The sequence below is a fragment of the Dermatophagoides farinae genome, chromosome 1 (genome assembly GCF_024713945.1).
Source record: "Dermatophagoides farinae isolate YC_2012a chromosome 1, ASM2471394v1, whole genome shotgun sequence".
NCBI lineage: Eukaryota > Metazoa > Arthropoda > Arachnida > Sarcoptiformes > Pyroglyphidae > Dermatophagoides > Dermatophagoides farinae.
Genome location: NC_134677.1, coordinates 488,570 through 506,406, shown reverse-complemented (window position 1 = coordinate 506,406; position 17,837 = coordinate 488,570). Strand labels below are relative to the sequence as shown.

The following is a 17,837-nucleotide window of genomic DNA, read 5'->3' as shown; positions in this document are numbered from 1 at the left end:
TGCTCAGTTATAAAGTCAGCGGAATCACGATGTACCCGTTATCAACAGTGGATAAAGTGACATTTGAGGTACTCAAATCTGCCTACCCAACATCAATTATGACTGCTGAAATTTGGAATAAATATAGTCGGAATCAGAAGTTTTCTTATCTTGGAACTCTCTTTAATTACTTGTTCATGACACGAACGACTATGACCGTGAGTCAATTAATGGCTTATTCTTATGCAAAATTTGGTTTTACAGTTATTGGTAAAGAACCATCTCGATCCACTGGTAATCTTGTTAAAGCACTTACTGGAGGACAAATGGACTTCTTTTTCACTCCGACTGAAATGGGTGTGTGGAGTGATATGACAACAATAACAACAGAAAAACAACAGGAACTATTGTCATCTATGTTTTTACGGCCTAATGATTTAACTGAAATCTTTACAATCCTTCACGGTCGTTTTAAAACTTATGGACTCACTTCTATGATCACAATATCAGAAGCTATTGGAAAATTTTCAACATTTCCGTGGAAATCTATTTCTGATCAATGGTATCATGGCGAATTGGAAGCTTATATGTTGGCTTTAGAAGCAACTGAAAAATTGGAATTTCCAGCTTTGCATAAAGATATTCTAACACAACATTCTGTAATGAAATATCGTAAATTTGCTGGTTTTTGTGCTAAAGTTTTGGAATTTAGTCATGAAAAAATATTATGATCGGACTGTTCGTAATCAAAAATTTAATGTAAATGATTTGGTATTATGGCATGTAATGGCTAAGGGGGTTGGTACGTCGAAGAAGTTGAACCCAAAATGGAAAGGACCATTTAAAATTTTACGAATTACTGATCCGAATGTTGTAATTGTGGACTGCTATGGCAATTCTAAGTTGATTCATAAGAATCATCTAAAAAGATTTTTTGGTGATGGGCCGTTGGCTGAATTGCGGTTTCGTGGACGTCCATGTACACGTTTAGGAGGGGGAATGCTACCGCGGGGGTAACGATTGTTATGAACGGCGCGGAGAGAACACGTGGTGTGGTGTGGTAAAATTGTTGTTCTTGTTTTTTGTTTCCCTTGTTCTTTGTGAAAATAAATAAAGTTTGTTTTGTTAAACCAATGTCGTCAAGTATAGCTCATTTTGGAAAATTAATGAATATTTGTTGTTGTTGTTGTTGTTGTTTTTCAACACTTTTTTTTGCCATTTTTTAAAGTGAAAAAAAGCAACAACAACAACAACAATAATAATTAACTACCGCCGCAAAACAGAAACAAAAAGAATATATATACACATTTGGTGAAAAAGTGATGGCCCACCATAGACGGTTGTAGTTTATTTTCATTTTTTTTTTGCTGATCGTGTCCCGTCGACCGGACCGGACTGGACAGAAAAAAAACACCATGAGTAATTTAGCAATTTACCACCATCGTGTAACAAACTATCAACCAACACCAGCAACAACCAAAGCGAAAAACGAAAAAGATGGCGAAAGTTGAACGATTTCAGTCTGTCATTATCATTTATCGGTATTTTTTGTTGTTGTTGTTGTTGTCTGCTCCGATGATGATGATGATGACTACTTTTTTTTACCAATCGACAATCATCGGCTGTCCATTGATTCAATATATATCAGTTGGTGATTGCAAAGCGGCCAATGATTAAAGATTTGAACAAATTGATGTTCAACAAAAAAAAGAGAATTCTGTCGTTTTTTTCTTTCATTTTTCTTTTATTTTATTTTTTTTGTTCATAAATTCAATAATTATTGATAAAATACACATTGCGCATTTGCTTTCACACTACAATCAAATGATCAAAATGATGAAAATGACGACAGAAAAAAAAGTACAGAGGTTTTTTTTTTATGTACACTCAAAGCGACAAAAAGTATAAGAAAGTTGAGAAAAACACAGACAAAATTGACTAAATCAACAGTTGTGGATAGTAATAGTAGTAGTAGGATGTGTTTAATTTAATTAAATTGAAATGAATTTTGCGTGGCAGAAAACTGATATGTGTGTGTGTGTGTGTGTGTGTGTGAATATGCGTGGGCGTTTGGTTAGTGTGTGTGTGTATAGGGTGATTTTTGTTTTTGTTAAATTTGATAATTGTGTCGGTTGGATTAATATTAGATATATATGGTGTGTGTGTGTGTATATGTGATTATTTTAAACTAATTGTGGTGGTGATAATTTAGCCAATGACGATAAACGTTCTTCTGGTTTCATCATAAGATATGCAGCGGCAAATGGATTATTACGAAAATCATTGAATGATGTCAATGGATTCGATGGATTCATTGTTCCATTTGTTGTTACTGTTGTTGGCGGTGTTGTTGTTGCGGTCAGACCATAATTCGTACCAATTTGATTATATGGATTGTTTGGATTTTGTGCTGCCACATTTGATAATGTTGATAATAATGAACTGGTTGTATTGTAAAATGATCCAGGATGATTATTGAAAAAATTATTGAATATATCATTGTTCTGGTGATGATTCTGTGTGTGCTGATGATGATGATGGTTATTATTGTTATTATTGATTATTGATTGTTGATTTTTTATTCCTACTGGACTTAATGGTAATTTATTTGATGCTGAAGAAGCGGCAGCAGCTGCAGCAGCGGCTGCTGCTGCTGCCATTGCCATTTGATTCATCGATGTATACATTTGTGTTGTTGTTGGTGGTGGTGGTGGTGGCGGTGGTACCAATGTAGCCGGAAATGATCTTGCTGTCACCGCTTTTTCTGATTCATTACTTTGTTGTTGTTGTTGTTCATTATTGAGATTGTTTAGAAAATTATTCTGTTGTAAATGATGATTTTGTTGTTGTTGTTGTTGCTGTTGACCATGATGATGTCCATGATGTTGATGATGATTATTATAATGACCATTTGTAAATATTGTATTTGTTGATAAACCACGTAATGGATCAACAAATGCAGCAGCAGCAGCCGCTGCAGCAGATATATTATATGGTGAATTATTATTTGATTGTTGTGTTGTATATGAATTAGACATTGATATTGGTGATGTTATGTAATCTTTTTTCAAATTATGATGATGATGATGATGATTATTCAATAATGTATTGTTTGCCGACGGTGATGCTGTCGATGATATATTTGATACTGATGATGATGATGATGACGATGATGTTGATGATGATGTTGATGATGATGATGGTTTAGGTTTACGTCTTGGTCTATATTTATAATCAGGATGTTCTATATTTATGTTATGATGATATGAAATGAAATGAAATGAAATGAAATGGAAGTAAACAAAAAAAAAAATTGAAATTCTGAATATATGAAAAAGAAAAAAATTTTCACACACACACACACACACACACACACAAACATTGGAATATAATTATGAACATGAATGACAATCATCATCATCATCATCATGCCACGAAATTCTCATTGTATATCAGTTTGAATCTTGTCAAAAAAAAAAAAAAAAAAAAAACAAAACAAAAATTGGCGGTTTAGCAGCCAATTTTTCATTATTATTACAAACCTAAAATTGCGCGCACTCTCAACACACACGGTTATATTCAAATTGAATTTAGTGCTTAAAACAATGAAATGAATGAATGATATTTCTTTCTTTGACTGGTAAATAATAATAATGATAATCTTTGGCCATATTGGCGCTATTGATAATGACAGGTTAGTAGTGTGTGTGTGTGTGTGTGTGTGTATGTGGTTTTTTTTGTGTTTTGATCTTTCTTGTCTTCGTCATAATCATCATCATCATCGTCATGATACAATGAACCGCTAATAATGACATAAGCAATATGCCGCTGCTATTATAACATGGAATTTCGTTTTTGATTTGATTTCATTTCATTTTTTTGAGAACAAAAAAAAAAAAAAAAAATACGAATATCGTCGATGATGATGATCATGATGATGATGATGATAATAATAATGATTACCTTTCATATGTAATGCTCGTAGACGTTTCGCTTCATCAATGAATGGCCTTTTTTCCATTTCAGACAATTGTTTCCAATCGGCACCAAGACGTTTACTTATTTCTGAATTGTGCATTTTTGGATGTTCCTGTGCCATTTTACGTCGCTGTCCACGTGACCATACCTTCGATTGTGTGTGATTTTTATTTTATTTTTTGAAAAAAACAAAAAAAAAAAAAAAAAAGAAACATGAAACATATTTTCATGAGCCAAAAAGAAAGATTCACATTCTACTTACCATAAATGCATTCATTGGCCGTTTAACATGATCATGATGGTGATGATTCATTGTTATCGATTTGTTCAACATTGCTGCAGTATTCATCGTCATTGTTGTTATCGATAATGATGATGATGATGGAAATATTATTTCTGGTGATGTTGTTGTTGTCAATAGATAATTATTCAACATTCGGAAATTCGTTCAAATACACACACACACACAAACAATGTAATGTATTAGGTATGATGAAATAATGATTAAATAATGATAATAATAATCAAGTCAAAGTCACCAAAAACATCAAATCAGATTATTTGATTGATTGAAATTTCAAACAGAGGTAATCATTTCATTTCAACAACAACGAACAGCGAACAACAATTTGATTTGATTTGATTTTTTTTTTTTGAAATGATATCATTATATCGTTTTCCTTGTTGAATTTGTTGTTTTGAATGGTTGGTCAAGACAATAGAATGATCATCGGATGATGATGATGATGATCTTGTTGTTGTTGTTTTTTAAAATAGTCAGAGAATGTCCATTTGATGATGACGATGATAATCATTACATTACATAACATCAAAAAAAAAAAAAATGATATGATTATGATGACTGACTGATGATGACAATATAATTGATGCTTGTCTACAAAGATCACTGATGATTGTTTTTTTTTCGTCGATATTATCGTCTCTCGATGGCAGCAGTAATGATGATGATGATGATGATGAAGATTCAGAAAAAAAGGAAATTGGAAAATTGTAACGAAAATTTTTTTTTTTGACAAATTTTCATTTATCAAAATAAAATAAAACTGTCAATCAATCAAACAGATTTGAAATCGATTAGTCGATCCTGGATATGATACACACAATCGAATCGAATCGAATCGAATCAAATCAAATCGATAGCCACACAACAACAAAAAAATTGTTCAAAGTTGACGAGTTGTTGTTGATCACTACAATAAAATACAAAAACAAAGATGAAACAAAAAAAAAATTCAAAACACGACCAATCGACCGATAAAATGAAATGAAACTGGGCTTATTTTTATGTTTCGACTTTTTATTGTCAAAAAAATGTTTGTGTGTGTTTGGTGTTTTGAGTGATGATCAAGAATGCACTGTAACAAGAAGAACTATGGGTTTTTTTTTCGGTAATACAATACACACACACACACACACAATGAATGAAAATACAATGGTTATATGCAAAAAAAAGAAAAAGAAAAAATAAAGGAAAATAGCGCCTCCCTTTTTCTTTTATAAATTCAATATATAATACAATCATACACACACATTCCCACATTATTTCTCTTTTTTCTCTTTCTATGTGATGATCTGTGTGTGTGTGTGTGTTCAATAATGCATTATATACCATTGGCTATTGTGTATGTGTGTGTGTGTGTTTGTGGGTCCGACCCATTGTTCTGATTGGCTTATTTTTGTTGTTGTTGTGTTGTTGTTGTTGAACCTTTTATCATCATTTACACACACACATAATAACAACAACAACAACAACAATGAAACAACGAACAAAACAGCGTCAAGTTTGGTTTTTTTTGTGTGTTCATCATCATCATCATCATATCCTATCTTATCTTGTGTGTGTGTTGAGATGGCTGCACATTATGGTTTTTGATATTGATGATGATGATGATGATTTTGGCGCGCTTTTCCTATTTTTTATTTTGTTACTTTTAATAACAATTTATTCATCATCATCATCATCATCAATGAGCGAAAAAAAGTGTGAAAATTTGAAAACAAAAACCCCCAAATATTCTTTGTTGTTTATTATTGATTAGATATGAAAGAAAAAATTCAACGTTAAGACGATTTTGTCCTTTGACAGAATTTATTGTTGCAATAGCCGTTCCATAGAGATAAACAGTAGATTGTCACACAAGCGAACACAACAAAATGACAGTCATTTGTGTGTGTGTGTGTTTTGGAAATCTTTATGACAAATAAACACACACACACACAGTGTTTTAAAACCATAAACATTTTTTTCTGGTCATTTTGGTATTTGTGTGCTGGAAATTTTTTTTTCTTTTTTTTTGTTACCAAATCCGATTATTATTAAATATAGAGAAATTGGTTTGGTTGGTTTTGTTTGTTTGTTTGTTTGCAACACACACACACACTGATTTGAAATGATACCTGGATCATCAATTTGTTCACACCATTTCGACGATTTTCACCTTGCTTTTTTGTTTTATTTCTTGATTATTGTCAATTGGTGTGTTGCCGAACCAACAACAACACAAATGGAGAAAAAATTTTGAAATTTTTTTTCATCATTCATCATTTTAATCTGGTCATCAACCTTTTTTTTGGATTTTTGTATTTCACACACACACACACACACACACACACACTTGGTGATTGTCATTGATTCCGATGATCCAAGCACATTTTGCACACTTTTGAATACATTTTTTTTTGCCTAAAACAGGAAACAAGATTCTGGTTATCTTGGTATTTTTCCGGCACAGCCAAAAACCAAAATCATCATCATTATCAAATTATTTATCAAATGTGTGTGTGTGTGTGTGTGTGTGTGTGCCAAGCCAAGATAAAAGCAGTAAATCGATTCAGTGAAATGAAATTATCAGCAATTCAGCACGCTGTGAAAATGAAAAAATTCTTAATTATTCTGATTGATAACATGCGTGTTACATTTTTTTTCTGTTGTTGTTGTTGTTGGTTAATTTGTTAAATCATTAAGCCAGATGAGTGGCAAAAACAGAATTTTCGATAACGAATTGAAAAACAGAATATTATGTTACAAATAATAATGGATTCTTTATTTTGATTGGAAAAAAAACTGATGATGACATTATTTTGTCGTTGCCTTTAAAGTTAATTATTTGCATAATCTTTTTCTGCTTCTTCTTCTTCTGATGATGATGATTTGAATTTTCAATTTTCATCACTCCATCAATCGATTGAATTAGAATCTCAAATGACATTTTTTTTCTCTCTTTGATTCATCTGTTATGAAATTTTCGTTTTTTTCATCATTGAATGAATTTTTCAATTGAAATATGACACATTTCACGTGAAAAATAAACTAATCGAATACATCATTTTCTCTCTTTCGCTCTCTCTCTCTCTCTCTCTTGTTCACATCAACAACAAATACCCATCATGCTGGAATGTTTTTTTTTCTACTGACACAAAATGATGATGATGATGATAATGGGCATAGACACATCACTTACCTATCACCTACTTGTCATTTGGTATGGGTATGAATGTTGCAAAACGATGATGATGATAATCATCAGTTTTTTTTTGAGTTTTGAAGAAGAAGAAAAAGAGAACGTGCCCACTCGCCGCTCGTTTTTTTTTATTTTTTATTTTTTATCAATCAATTTCAATCTTTTCATTCTTTTCTTTGATTCACAATCACAATCACAACCACAATCGTCGATGCATCGTTGGATATGTCAGTAAATAATAAACTTCATCTTCAATAACAACAAAAAGTTGTTGTTGTTGTTGTTGTTGTCTTTGTTGTTGTTGATACCGTCATTTTATTTCATTTCATTCTTTTTTTTTGACGCTCAATCTTCAATCAGTTCTGCTTCTTCTTTTTGTTGTTGTTGTTGTTGTTGATGATGATACTTTTCAATTATAATTTTTTTTTACCGATTCAATATCGATTCCTGTTTATTGTTGTTGTTGTTGTTGTTGATGATGATGCCAACAACAACAACAAAATCCAATATTTGACATTGCCATTGAAATGTATTTAGTCAGTCATTTTTTTCAGTCATTTTGAATATCGTGGATCATTGATTGAAATTGAATGAACAATTTCATGTTATTCATCAATCATCAGTGTGTATGGAATTCATTTTGAAAATGACAACAAAAACGATTCAATTTGTCCGGTAAAATGATCCGAAAAATTTTCGTCATGATTATATGATGATTGAAAATAATCTTTTTGTTTGTTTAGAAAATTAGCAGCCACGATGATCCATGAAAAAGCAAATCGGCCAACAAGAGAACGGGACAGAGAGAGAGAGAGAGATGATCAATTCATTAGAAAAAAATTTTTTCTTCACTTTTCTTTTTTTATCAACTATATTCAGGGTTTCATTCATCCATTGTTGTTGTTGTTGTTCCAGGATCGTTTGTTCGTTCCAGGTTTTTTTTATGTTTACGTTAAGGTGCTGTGTGTGTATGTGTGTGTGTCGAACTAATTTATCAGCATTAAAACCATCCATTTTGATGGATATGTTATAAAATAAACGAACAAAAATGATCCGATTATCGTCGTCGTCGTCGTCATCGTCTATTATTATAACCAAAAATCCAAATCAGTCCCATTCATAAACGATACGATGTTTACATCAACAACATCGACAACAACAACAAAAACGACAAACAAAGAAAGAAAGAAAAAAAACTTTGAATTTAAGGATCTTATTCATTCTCCATTCAATTTCAGTAAATTTGTTTTACATTGACAGTTTTTTTTTCATTGAATAGATGTCTTAATCAAATATATGTGTGTGTGTGTGTGTGTGATCTGGATATATTTTTTTCGCGCCTTTTTTTCCATTTTTTCACTTTTTCAATGTGAAAAAAAATGATTACTAAATTGATTAACGCGATAATTATGAAAAATGAGAGAAATTTTTTTTTTTTTTGCAGTCCATTTTTTTCGGTCGTTTTCATTATTATTTATTATTCATTATCCGGATATCCATACACACACACACACAGAGAGAGAGTCAATATCTCAAAAAATAAATTAAAACACACCACACACACACACACACACACACACACCAATCGACGACCATCGTCCAACAAAATACGACACACGACCATCACCATTACAAAGAAAAAGCAATGAAAATGGCAAATAAAATAAAATAAAAAAAAAGTAAAGCTGCTGCAATTGATTTGATCGTTTTTCTTCGTTTTTCCGTTTTTTTTTTGTTGTTGTTGTTCGATTAATTCAATTCAATTCATTTCGATCTTTCTTTCTTTGTGTGCATGTGTGTGTGTGTTTGGTGATGATCATAAAATTTTTTTTCTTCTCGTTTCGTTTCGTTTCGTTTCTTTTCCATTCACTTTTCAATTGTCAATTTTTTCATTCAATTTATTATGATATATATATATAAATACAAGTTCAATTGATTAGTGGTGCCAATTCAATGATGATGATGTTTAGTTATCACTATTCGGTATATACATTACATTATTATCATTCAATGGCTTTCTCTATTGCTATCCATACATTTATATATTGACTGACTGACTCTGCTGTCTATATAGTTTGTTCATTATTATTGACTTTATAATGATGATCATCTTCGTTTTTTTTATTGTTCAAAAAATCCTTCCATCGAGATTGGAGTTTCAAACAAGTCGAAAAAAAAATAGAAAATAGAAACAGAATTCATTATAGAATTCAATTGTAAATTCAAGAATCTAAAATCAAACAAAAATTCTGTGTTTGTATCAAATAAAAAATTTTTTTTTGTATTTATGTATAAATTCGAGAGCCATAAATTCTCAAGAATCGATTGTTGTTATTGAGCGATCATAACACACGCACGCACACATCGATGACAATTGACAAAAATAAACAGATATTATATATGGGCCAAGAAGAATGATCGAAATGATGATGATGATCATTTTATACTTTCATTCTATATGGTTACCATAAAAAAAGTTTTTGATTCCTTTTTTTGCTGGAATAATAAAATTATCTTATTGAAAACATGTTGTTGTTGAAATTATCATCAACATCGTTTACAAAACGGAAACAGAGATTCTCTTTCTCTCTCTCTCTCTCTCTCTCTATAGATTCCTAGATTCTGGCAATGGCCCATTAATATTTGGCCATTTATAGTCATAATAATAATCATCGTCATCATAGTTTTTATTGCCACAAAAATCCAATCCAGAATGTTTTGAAAATTAAATACCCAAAATCTGGATCTGAATTGTCGTCATGATGATGATTGCCACCAAAAAAAAAAAAAAAAAACCATTGGAGCGCGAATAAAAAAAAAATCTAAAACAAGAAAGATTGTCAAAGTGAATGAAAACATAAAGTTATTCAAACATTCAAATAATCACATAATAACGGTTGAAAGAAAGTTTTTCCATATCCTGAAATCTAAACACATCCACACACACACACACACATATTATATGAATGGCCCGAAGTCATAATTAACCATAAATAACCAAAAAAAAAAAAAAAAAAAAATTATGTTTTTATATACCACACACACACACACACTTGTATAATCAATGATTCAAAAAGTAATTTCTCTCTCTCTCTCACTCTGAAAAAAATGTGTAAATGGTTATGAGGTTTTTTTTCTCGATGATAAGGCAATCGTTTAATGTAACGCTGTAAATCAGAATAATAAAAATCCCACCACCACCACCACCAACTATTACATATATGCGATCTCTGTGTGTGTGCATGTGAATTAAGCCGCAGAGAAAATAATTATGATTACGATTATTGATTTATTCGATCAGATAGAATCAACAAAAAAAAAGACAGTCATCCGGAACAAGTGTATGTGTGTCTGTTTTTTTTTCGTGAATAAGATTGAGTTTCGTTTTTTTTTTGTTTGCAACACTCGAAAAAAAAAATCGAGTGAATTCAAATTGAATAGAATTTGCCTGAAAAAAATGGATGTGTGTGTGTGTTAGTGTGGTTTGACCACACGGTAATCGATTGAAAGAAAATGAATAAAAGAATCAAACGTTTATGTTTCCATTTCATTTCATTTCATCTGAATTCCTATTCCTATTGTCCGAGTATTTTCAATTTTTTTTTCGTTGTTGTTGTTGTTGTGGAGTTTCGATTCTTGTTGTTGTTCGAATGTGAATCACACTCTTATTGTGTTTTTGTGTGTGTATGAATTATGGTCAGCCATCACCAATATAATATAATCAGGTTTTTCTGGTTGATTCGCGGTATTTTTTATTTCATTTTTTTTTGTTTGTTTGAAAATGAATCTTTTGTTGTGATTGTATTGTTGTATGCGGTAAATATTTTTACATTTCAAATGAAATGGATAAGATAAATACATACAAAAAGAGAAAGAGAGAGAGAGATGGAGATTTAGAGAGTGAGATTGCTTTTTTTTTTGCACATTTTTCGTGCCTCTGTTTTTTTTCCACATCAAAAAACCATTCATTCATTCATTCATTGATTCACCGCCATATAATTCAGATATTTCGTGAATGTGTGTGTGGAATGCACACACACACACAGAATGATAACAATTGACCAGATTTTTTTTTCGCTATGATTTTTGGTACATCACAATCTCATTTCTTTGTCATTTTTTTTATTATTATTATTCTTTCCATTTCATAATCGTAGCAAACAAACAAACAGAAAAAAAAAGTTTATTCTCCATTGGATGGTTTGTTTGATTCTTTATTTCCAAGTTTTTTTTTTTATTAAGCCAATTCATTAGCATATATAGGCTATTTTCATTGATCGATTGATTGATTTTCGTTTATTTGTTTGTTTGTTTGCAAATGAAAAAAAAAAATTTCTTTCAGATTCTTCCTCAGGAAAAAAAAAGAAAAATTAAATTTTTCATTTTCATTATTTTCTTTCTTTCTTTCATCTTCATCTGTTTATTTGGAAACATTTTCAACCAATTTCAACTACTAACAAAATATTCATTCGGGTTATTCATGAAGAAGTGTGTGTTTACATTTGACGCACACACACACACACACACACAAATGAACAAATAATCAACACACACACACACACACACACACACACACACACACACACACACACACACACACAGGCACAATATTAAGATTTGTATTTGCAATCACACACACACACACACATATACAATAATAATAATAATAAAGAATGAAAAAAAAACGACAAAAAAAGAATATATGAAAAAAAAACGATTGAAAGATGCCTGGCAGCTGTTTTTCTTTTCTTTTCTATTTTTTTTTTTTTTTTGCTCCATTTCCAAACAGTAATAGAATCACCAGAATTCATTCATATGGAATATTCACGTTGAATATAACAATAATAATAATAATAATAAAAATGGGCAAAAAGATTCTTTTTTTTCTGAATCTTAAATAACGCTGTGGCACAGTAGTGGAACATTGTCCACCACCACCACCACCACCACAACAACAACGAGAAAAAAAACGACCTAAAAAAAGAAACCACACACACACAATATATAATAATGACGACAATGAATGAATGGATGGATATGGCGAAAAAGTATATTTCCTTTCCGTTTTTATTTCATACTTTTCACTCATTGCTCTTATTATTATCATCATCGTCATTACACATTATTAAATTCATCATTCATTCATTCACGATTATAAGTGGTTAGAAAATTGTCGCCCGAAAAAAAAAATTCCAAATTCTGAGTTGATATAGACAACAACAACAACAAAAAACAACTCATTTTCGCATTTATATTTTCTCGATATGTTTTGTAGCAGTATATGGTGATCGTTAATCAGACTGTATATATGAAAACACATGACTAGCTTGAGAATGTATAAATGTCCTCTGGCCTATTCTTTTTTCTCTCTGTGTGTATGTGTATGTGTGTTTGTATTCTTTTGTTGATTCTGATTCTCAGTACTTTGAGATGTACAACAACAACAACAACAACAACAAAAATTGAATGAAAAACAAGGCCTAAAGCAATGCCTTTCAATCAGAATGCAAAAAAAAAAGATTTTTTCTTATTTCGAAGAAATAAAAAAAAAAAGTTTGTCAACGACGACACACGCACACATATCAAAATTGAAAATTGTCAAATGGTCAAATTTATCAAAATCAAAACAACCCAGTGGATTTGTGATGTAGATTTTTTTCAAATATATTGCTTTGTTGTTTAAATTGATTTTTTTTATTGGTTTCAAAGAAACTTTTTTCTTTTTTTTTTTGCATTTCAATTGACTTGATTTGATTGATTTCGAAATAATGATCATCCATTGATTTTATAATGATCTTTATATGCAAACTAGTGCTTTTTGTTAATGAATGATCAAAAGCACTTTAAATAATTATAATATAATATATAAATGAAAATTCAAAATTACCGGTATTGGATTTTAATTCGTAAAAGTGCTGCCATCTGTTGGCAAATAAATCCACTATGAACGACAATTGCATCTTTTTTTCTGATATTTTATTTAAAAAAAAAAAAAATAGACATTGATTGAATTTAATTAATTTTTAATTTTAAAATTTAATTTTCAGTCAAAAAAAAAACAGAATAATAAATAATAACGTAATAATACACTTTCAATATTAATTATTCTGTGCAACCAAAATTGTTGAATAAATGATTGATTGATGATTTATATTATTATTATTATTATCGGCGTATTTTACTCTGCCGCAATTGTAGTAACTTCTTCATCAATGGCGCAGGTTTTCCTTCTATATTAAAACAAACAAACAAACGAAAAAAAGACCATATATATTAATAATCCTTGAATCATTGGACAAACAAAACTCACTATTCGGCAATGACGATGATGATACCGAACTACCTGTTCGTTTCATTGGATATACTGTGCCAAAATTTCGTTCTTGTCGTCGACGAATTTCTCTTGGTGTTTTAACCGCTTCCAATTGTTGTGTTTTACGTTCTGTTTTGAAGTGAACAAATCAGAATAAATTGTGCAACAACAAAAAAAATATATTTCACACAAACCAGGTATTGCTTGACGTTGTTTTGAATTGATATTTTTGGTTATATTTTTCAATTTCTGTTCACGTTCATCAACAAGATAGCCATAAAAATCACGCCATGATTCAAATCTATTGTGATCCATTCGTTTGTTTTTGAATTCTTTTTCACAAAATTCACGCCACAATTCATCTGTATCTTCCAATAATTGCTGTTCGTGGTTGTAAATAAAATAAAAATTTTAAAACAAAAATAAACAAAATTCACAATACTTACCGGATTATAATGTTCGATTCGCCGTAGCTGTTGTACAGTGCATTTAGCAAACACTGGTTTCAATATAAAATATGGTAAATCGCCAACTTCATAGATTTTATTCACATGATTCATCAATACTTTAATGCAAATATCTTGTAATCGATATACTTCGGGAACGGTTACAACTTTCGATGAACCAGCATATACCTGTGTACGGCCTTTAAATTTCATACCAGCCATATTTATCATTTGATTTTTATCTAAATCATCATTACTATTATTCGATCTTGATTGTGATTGATAATATTGAAATAAGCTTGGATCATATCGATTTGCCGATAAATTCAATGATTGCATCATTTCTCTATCAAAATTCGAAGTTAATGACGATGATGATGACGATTGCTGTTGATCATCATCATTCAAAAAAGATTGATTCATTCGATTATTGCGACCATAATTAGTTATTGAAGTTTTCCTATTTTAGTGTTCCAAAAATTAATTATAATGATCTAAAAAAATGAAGAAACTTGTAAACATTACCCATGCTTGTTGGTAGATTGTAACACATGTTGATCACCCATATTTAACATTGAACTAAACATATCGCCACCATTCGAAATAGTAGTAGTAGTGGAAGTAGAAGAAATGTTTTTCATTTTCGTTGAATTTCGTTTATTTGTGGCTGTTACTTGTTGTTGCACAGATTGTTGTTCATTATTGTTAATCCAATTTGATTCATCATGAATACCAATTATATCACCATTTGAATATTTAAAACTGGAATCATTATCACATTTTTTATTTTTATCCATATATCTAGATGATGATGTTGATGACGATGACATTTCCAATCGATGATATTTTAATCTATTGTTACCACCGTCATCGAAACCATTCATATTATCATCATCATCACCATCTTCATTAATATCACGATGTTTACGTTTTTTATCTTTTTTCTTTTCTTTTCTTTCATCATCACTCGGATCCATCATATTCTCTTTGGTTCGTGATTTTTTCTTTTTCTTATGTTTCTTTTTATTATTACTGATGCTATATTGATGTTGTTGTTGTGGTGGACTAACACCACTTTCTTCTGATTTATTATCTGAAACATTTTGACCAATTTCATCATCATCATCATCATCATCATTGTTGCCATTGAATTGTTGTTGTTGTTGTTCATCATCACAGGAATCCATATTATTATGCTGTTGCTGCTGTTGTTGTTGTTGTTGATAATGATGACGTTCATTTCGATGTTTATGTTGATGTTTAGAATGATCATCATCATATTCTTGTTCTTCCTCATCATCATGTTCATCGACAACATCATCGTCATCGTCATCATCTTCTTTTTCTTGCCGTTCTTGTTGATCTTTCAGAAATTGTTTCCATGCCATAATCAATAATTTAGCCGTTTTGCCAACATCATTATTTTTTTCACGTTTACTCAATTCACGTAATTTATAACCGATACCAGTTTCCTAAAATTTTGTAAATGCAAAAAAAAAAATTATTAATATTTGTTCAACAATGAATAATGAATGTAAATACCTCCAATAATTGGACAGAAATTGGTATTTTTTGTAATTTATATAATATATGCATTGTCTATATAAATCGAATGGAAAAAATGGTCAGTAAACATTTTTTTTCTGTTAAATTATTCATCATCATCATCATCATCTTACCTTTTCAAAACTAACACCTTTATCCAATTTTTTCTTTAAATGATTCACAGTTTCAATATGTTTATCACTCATTGTTGTTTTTTTTTTAAATTTTTTAAATTATAATAAAGTTGAAATGACTATTTGTGTGTATGTGTGTGTGTTTGGATATTTGATATAGACAACTATATCACAGCAAGTATGTTGATAATGATAGATAGAAAGAATAACAAAACAGTGCTAAGAAATGAAACCTTTCGATAGATTTTTTTGTGTTGTTTTGTTTTGTTCTCTGTATGAATCGATTCGAGTGGATTTGAGTCGAGTCAATTAGTAATGAAGAAAATGAAAAATATCGCAAGAATTTTTGACGATAACAGAATGACGAGAATAAAATTTGCGGCAATTTTGTCTTGGAATATCACAATGATATAGGCGTTCTGTATGTGTGTAGGTGGGTGGATAATAAGTATCGATTGTTGTTGTTGTTTCGTCAATTTTTATAAACATTGAAATAATTGATTGGTAAAAACTTGAAGCAAAAAAAAAAATCAAACAAAAAAATGACGATGACAAAATCAAAAAATCGATCGGAAGTGGATGTAGTCCACATGTGTGTGTGTGTGTGTGTATGTGGATTTTTGCCACAACGAATATATCACAAACACACCGTTAATTTAAGAAAAAAAAACAGACAGCCGACGACAATCATTACACCACTATACACGAGGACCTTTGAATTTTCGTCGTCGTCGTCGTCGCCGTCGTAGTCTCTTCGCTGTTGTTATTGTTGTCAAAGGTGAATTTCTCTTTTTTTTTCTATGTAAAAAAAAATTCTTTTAAGCGGTTTTCTCTTTTTTTTTTTTTTTGATCACAAATCACAAGTTTCGAATATCGAAAGATCACCAGATGATGATGATACACGATGTATGTATGTGTATACGTATGATAAGAGTATTTTTCTTTCTTTCTGTTTATTTCATGTCACAATCTATCTATTTTTTTATATAAATAAATAAAAAAAAAATCTTAATGTTCAGAATGTCACATTTCATATACATACATTGTGTGTGTGTGTGTGTGCTTGAATGATGTGAGAGAGAAGCCAAAAAAAAAGATGTTGTTGTTGTTATAAAGAGAAAGTTTAAATTTTTGTATGTATACAACAACAACAACAACAACAACAACCACGACGACAATGGTATTCAGATGAGTGTTAAAAAGAGAAAAAAAGGTTATGATGATTTGGTCAGCTTTTTGTTGTTGTTGTTTTTTTTTGCGACACGTTTCACAATATATACGATATATATAAATATAAATTGAGGATTTGGAAGAAATAAAAAAAAACTTATTATATGAAAATAAAGCTGCTGTTGTTTTGTTGTTGTTTTGGAGATTTGTAAAATTTCAAGCAAAAAATAGAGAGAGAAAGAGAGCCATATATAACAAAATTAAAACTGTTGTTTGTGTGTGTGTGTGTGTGTGTGTAGATCTATGGTGATATTACAAGCTTTTGATTTTCTGATGGCAACAAAATATTTTAAAATGATGATTGATTGACGTGATGGATGTATGGATGGATGGATGGATGGTGGTAGCAATGCCGGCAGAAGAAGGATGATGTGAATTTGTTTTTGTTGTTTTTTAGATCTGTAAAGGATGTATATCGATCGATATAAATGATGATGATTACAAAATGATGCTAACACTTACACTTGGTGATGATAATTTGTTTTTTCTATTTTCTATGTGGAAATCATAAACACTCATGCCCCAAAAACTTTTGGCAATTGAAAACCAGAAATGTTTCTGGAACAAACAACAACAACAAAAAAATTGCTCGTTGTTTTCTTTTTATTTTGCTGTTTGATCATTTGTTGTCGTGTTGAGCATTTTCATCATCATCGTCGTCGTCGTGTTGATGTGTCGAGGATTTTTTTTCATTCCTCTCTCTCTCGCTCGTTCTCTTTGCATGCATGAA

General features: G+C 30.5%; 2 protein-coding genes across 4 annotated transcripts; both read right to left on the bottom strand.

Annotated features, from left to right (window-relative positions):
- Window positions 1–2,077: 2,077 nt before the first annotated feature.
- LOC124491765 (uncharacterized) lies at window positions 2,078–5,332 on the bottom strand. The gene is made up of 3 exons (XM_047054465.2): window positions 4,220–5,332; window positions 3,943–4,105; window positions 2,078–3,223 (listed from the first exon to the last, which is right to left on the bottom strand). The coding sequence occupies exons 1-3, from the start codon at window positions 4,391–4,393 to the stop codon at window positions 2,163–2,165; spliced, it is 1,398 nt and encodes a 465-aa protein (XP_046910421.2). The 5' UTR covers window positions 4,394–5,332; the 3' UTR covers window positions 2,078–2,162.
- An 8,113-nt stretch (window positions 5,333–13,445) lies between these two features.
- Window positions 13,446–17,824, bottom strand: LOC124493168 (uncharacterized). Of its 3 annotated transcripts, none has more exons than XM_075731438.1 (8): window positions 16,920–17,812; window positions 15,878–16,851; window positions 15,741–15,797; window positions 14,724–15,670; window positions 14,199–14,658; window positions 13,947–14,133; window positions 13,750–13,881; window positions 13,446–13,669 (listed from the first exon to the last, which is right to left on the bottom strand). In XM_075731438.1, the coding sequence occupies exons 2-8, from the start codon at window positions 15,947–15,949 to the stop codon at window positions 13,605–13,607; spliced, it is 1,920 nt and encodes a 639-aa protein (XP_075587553.1). In that variant the 5' UTR covers window positions 15,950–16,851; window positions 16,920–17,812; the 3' UTR covers window positions 13,446–13,604. The 3 variants fall into 3 exon arrangements, with proteins under 3 accessions (XP_075587553.1, XP_075587551.1, XP_046912201.1); XM_075731436.1 differs by having other exon boundaries at window positions 15,878–17,506; window positions 17,570–17,812; XM_047056245.2 differs by having other exon boundaries at window positions 15,878–17,824.
- Between the last annotated feature and the right edge of the window lie 13 nt (window positions 17,825–17,837).